This window comes from Arachis ipaensis, chromosome B02 (assembly GCF_000816755.2).
Source record: "Arachis ipaensis cultivar K30076 chromosome B02, Araip1.1, whole genome shotgun sequence".
NCBI lineage: Eukaryota > Viridiplantae > Streptophyta > Magnoliopsida > Fabales > Fabaceae > Arachis > Arachis ipaensis.
Genome location: NC_029786.2, coordinates 14,386,229 through 14,391,130, shown reverse-complemented (window position 1 = coordinate 14,391,130; position 4,902 = coordinate 14,386,229). Strand labels below are relative to the sequence as shown.

Sequence of the window (4,902 nt, the reverse complement as noted above, 5' to 3'; positions counted from 1 at the left end):
AAAAAAATATATTGATATTAAGTGTTAACCACTAAAATTATTTTTCAACACCATATAAAATATATAGACAAAATTCTAATATTGTTTTCGCCTCTCATTTTATTTTATTTTATTTTTTGATAAACAACAGAACTTAAAATAAGATGAAAATTAAAGAAATGAATTTTTTATGTTTTAATTTAATTTTTTGATGTAATAATTAAAGACATTATTCTACCTTTTTTGTTCATATTTAAATTTTTCAAAGAAATTCAAAAAAAAAAAATTATTCATCAAAAGATTAAAAAAAACGTGGCTACAAGATTAGTTTAGAAGTTTTTATATTTCTTAAGTTTAGACCCTAACTTATAAGTTTACTAAAATAAAAAATGAATCAAATTATAATTGTGCCTAAAACAATCAAAATAAAATAAAATAAATATAAAATAAGTCTTAAAATAAAAAATAATAAAGTGATGCCTATTTGATCTATCTTGACTAATGAGAATCTTTAATACAATTTGTAAATAGTAAAACGTTTAGGTTTCTATAATCGTTAATCATTGTCTTAACTAATTCTTGATGAATTTCCTAGACAAATAATTTAACCATGCTTACAAAACTTTCTTTTATTCTCTTAGTTGTTACTTTTGTAAGTGGACCAATTGACATATGGCAGTTTTTAGTTTATTCCACAGAGCTCGTATTATTCCCTTTCTCCTAGAAAAGATTCGTCCTCAAACTTGCATCAAAATTAAAAGAAGATAGGTTAAAGACATTAAGGGTAGATGTCACATTATACTCACCTCAAAAGTCAATTTTGTAAGCATTGTCATTGATCCTTTCTAACACCTGAAATAGACCATCATCCTTAAGGTCTAACTTGAATTTTCTTTGAGTAGGAAACCTCTCATTTCTCAAATGAATCTATATCAATCCATATCCAAGCCACTGGATTCAAAGATAAGTTGTCTTCGATCTTTACTCACTCTTTGAAGGTCAGCCTGTTTTTTTTTCTTAATTAACTCACTTGCTTTCCAGTGCATTACTTTAACATTTTTAGCTTTACTTTCTACATCCAAATTAATAAGATCACTCAAAGACAAAAGTAATAAGTCCAAAATAGTTCAAAAGGATTAAAACCATAAATAAGTTCAAAATGAGAAAAATATGTAGAAGAATAAATAGTCCTACTATAAGCAAACTCAATAAAAAATAAACAATCTATTCAAGTTCTCAAATTCTTACCAACATAATAAGATCCCTAACATTTGATTTACCACTTCAATTTGACTAGAATAGAGTATAATAATTTTGTACCCAACTTATTCCACAACACTTTCTAAAAATTATTCAAAAGTTTTACGTCATGATTAGAAACAATAGTTTGAAGAACATCATATATGTAACACCCTCACTATTAGAAGTCACGCTTCCGGTTGCGCCACTCTGATAGCAAGAAGTATTACGACTACTTTACATACTAAATACTAGAATAGGAACCTGTGACTCGATACTGTATCGCTGATTTCTTAGAAAATCGGAAATAAATACTTTATTTTAAGAAAAATACAAGCAGGCATAGATTCATATACAAGATTCCTTACATAATAGCTCAATATAATATACGTATAAAACATACAATTCCTATCCTCTTACAAACTTGTAATAACAAATACGAGGGGAGAAAATAATGTAATTAATACAACAACATATAAATCAAACGTAATGTAACTCTTCTTAATGCTTCTTCATCTGGTTCCTGAAAAGGTAAAGCTGTAGGGGGTGAGAACCTAACCACACGGTCTCACCACGAAGTTTCAAAGTTGTCATAAGAAGATATTTCAATAAGAAAACTGTTTTCAAATACAGTTATTATCATTGACTTATGAATCCTTTTAAAATTCAATAGCTAATCGTTCAAAACCTTTTCAAAGAAACAATGTTTAATATTTTCAGAAATCCAAAGTCTTTCTTTTCTCATAAGCAAATCTCAATCAAAAACCAACCACGCAATCAAACAACACAATCATTAATTCAGCACCAAAGTCCATTCTCAAATGTAACACGTCAGGACAAACACAGGCAAGACAGACAAGGAAAGCACAAGTAGGAAGCAGTTATAGCAAATAGTTCAAGTAGCAGTTAAGAACAGTTTAACAATTAGGCAAACCAAAATAAGTTCAAACCCAAGCAAATCATACAAATGCATATGATGCATGCCTGTCCTATGGCTGATGAGGCTCATCTGTCGGTTATCCAGCCAACCCGACAAGTCTGAATTGTCCTTAGACTGTCTCCCGACGTGCATCCCCAAGAGTCTATGCATAGCTTTTTCTCAAATAATCAATATTGATCAATGACGGTAATATTCCCGGGAATTTATATAGTGCCCAGTCATACTTACGTCGTAGGGTCAACAGAGTATCGAGTTTTCAACCTGGTACACGTGGTGGCAAGCCACGGTACTTAATCCAGGGAACCTCATATCTCAGATATTTCAAATTCATAAGCCATATCAATAATTCAAAGACCATATCTCAACATTCTCAACGTCGTAATCATTCATCAATCCAAATCTCATTTCCAAATTCATTCAAAAACCATATTCTAAAGAAAATCCTCATCGTTCCTCATCATCCTTCTTTCCATCCCGTTCATTAACAATCCCAATTCAAAACACAATTCTTCCTTTGATAAATGAATCAATCTTAAAACATATAATGTTTAAAAACAAATCTTTCTGATTAGTTATTTCAAATAAAACTTCTAATTTTATAAAATTTTGGCAGCATCTCCTCTAAAACTTAGACACTGCCACCCTTTTCGGGTCCCAACCAAACCAAGCCAAATGCCTGTTAATCAGTCAAATCACTTCCAATAACCATTATCACAACAACACTCAATCCAAAGGAAATTGCAAAATCCAGAATTCAATCAACCAATCCTATAAATCGCAATTTAAACCGACTTCAATCAACAGCATCAATCAATAGTTAAGAATTCTCAGTCTTCTCAAACAGTCTCAAACCAAACCATTCCTCAAACACTTTTCGAATCATTTCCAAACTAGCAAATCATTCTCAATAAATAACCCGTTTTCAAATATCAAGTCCTTTCCAAATTTGTTTTAAAATCAAATTCCGATATCAAATCGGGTTTAATATCAAATCAAATTTCAATGTTAAATCTTTTCTAAAATCAAACCGTTTCCAAAATTAATCTAAGAGGCAATAATAAATCTTCTCTAATAATTCAAGGAAAACCATTTTAACAACATCAATCAATTAATTCAATTATCCAACTTTCTCAATCGATCAGTTTATCAATCAAACTAATAATTTCACTCATCCAAAGCAACTCAATTCAATTCATAAGACTTACGAAATCACAAAAATATATCTTACGCATTAATATCGATTTATAACAACTCTGGAAGGTAAAACAAGTTTAAGAAAAGTGCCCCTACCTCAAAAGTCGAAACCTTTAAGGGTTAACGCATCAAGGATCCCTTTTTAGTCTTAACTCGCGGCAGCAACCACGAGAAACGAAGAAGGATGACACCGCAACAGCCTCTATTTTAATCATACAGTTTCCAGAACTGGACCCTAGCATATTAACATCATGAACTTCTCAAAATTTTATAGCAGAATAATAACGGTAAGAATTCCAAGGCTAGAATAAATTACCACAGTTAAAGAAAAATGCCACAACGGAGGGGCAGAAGCTCCGGCAGCTACCTCAAGTGATGACAATAGCCCCAGGCTCCGATGACAGCAACTGTAAAAGCTCTGTAGTGACAACAATGTTCCAGGAATTCAGAAGAACGGAGATTAAAAATGAAACCCTTACCGACAGTGGATCCCAGTAACGGCAGTGCCGTTTTCCGGCAACCAGGCATGGCGGCGTGGCGAGGCTCGGCGACCCATCATCAACCGCGGCGACAGGGCGCGCGACGGCGGCGGCGGCTTCGCGCTGCACGATAGCGCCGTCCCTCTCTCCACTGGAAGCCCTCTCTCTCTCTCTCGCTCTCTGCTCCAATGACGGCGACATTTGCGGTTTCACTCGGCGGCGACGCGCATGGCGACGCGGTGGTGACGGGAACAACTCGCCTCCTTCTTTGCATCACACCGTCTTTGTCTCTCTCAATCTCGACATCGCTCTCCTTTTCTCCTTCGAGCTTGACGGCATCGGACCCACATATGCACGGCCCTGACGGCGAGATAGCGCCGTCGTCCTTCCTCCCTCTCTTGGCAACAACGGCGTTGGCGGCACGCTTAGCGCGACGGTGACGGCGCGGACAACAGCAGTGGCCTCCTCCTCTCCTCTGCTCGCCTGGTTCCTTCTCCTCCTCTAGGCAACGTCGACGGCGACGGCAAGGTCTACCAGCGCCGGCCGGTCTCCCTTCCTCTCTTCCCTCTCCTCTTTCTCCCATTCCTTCCTCTCTGCTCAGTATTTCTTTCTTTTCTTTTGTTTTCTTTTGAAACAGTTGCAGTAGCGTTTATGGGAGGGGTTAGGGCGGTGAGTGTGGTGGTGAGGTTAGGGAAAATTTGGGATTTTGTTTAGTTAGGGTTAGGGTTGTGTTTTGGGGATTTAGGATTTTGATTTGGGAATTAGGGTTTAGGCAAGGTATTAATAAAAATCAAATTTAATCTAATAATAATATCTATAAAAATACTATTTAATTATCAACTTAAAATTTATTTTCAAATTAATACTTCAATTCAATAATTAGAGATAATAAAAAAATCAATTTCCCTTATAATCATGAAATAAAGTTAATAAACTTAATTATTCAACTTAAAGCATATAAAATTCTTTTTATTATTCGGTTACTAAAGTTTTAAATCATAAATAAGAAATTGTTTAATTTATATATATAAATCTCTTAAAATATTATCTTAATTAAATATAATAAATCAT

The 4,902-nt window shown here is 34.4% G+C and overlaps 1 protein-coding gene across 9 annotated transcripts; it reads right to left on the bottom strand.

The window, feature by feature from the left end:
• Window positions 1,512-4,584, bottom strand: LOC110268728. Of its 9 annotated transcripts, XR_002357139.1 has the most exons (4): window positions 3,832-4,023; window positions 3,669-3,759; window positions 3,449-3,587; window positions 1,512-1,741 (listed from the first exon to the last, which is right to left on the bottom strand). XR_002357139.1 is itself a non-coding variant. In XM_021115549.1 (3 exons), exons 2-3 carry the CDS (start codon window positions 4,030-4,032, stop codon window positions 3,721-3,723), a joined length of 240 nt encoding a protein of 79 aa, XP_020971208.1. In that variant the 5' UTR covers window positions 4,033-4,055; window positions 4,182-4,584; the 3' UTR covers window positions 3,366-3,720. The 9 variants fall into 9 exon arrangements, 3 of the variants coding, with proteins under 3 accessions (XP_020971208.1, XP_020971209.1, XP_020971207.1); XR_002357137.1 differs by having other exon boundaries at window positions 1,512-1,755; window positions 3,449-3,759; XR_002357138.1 differs by having other exon boundaries at window positions 3,449-3,759.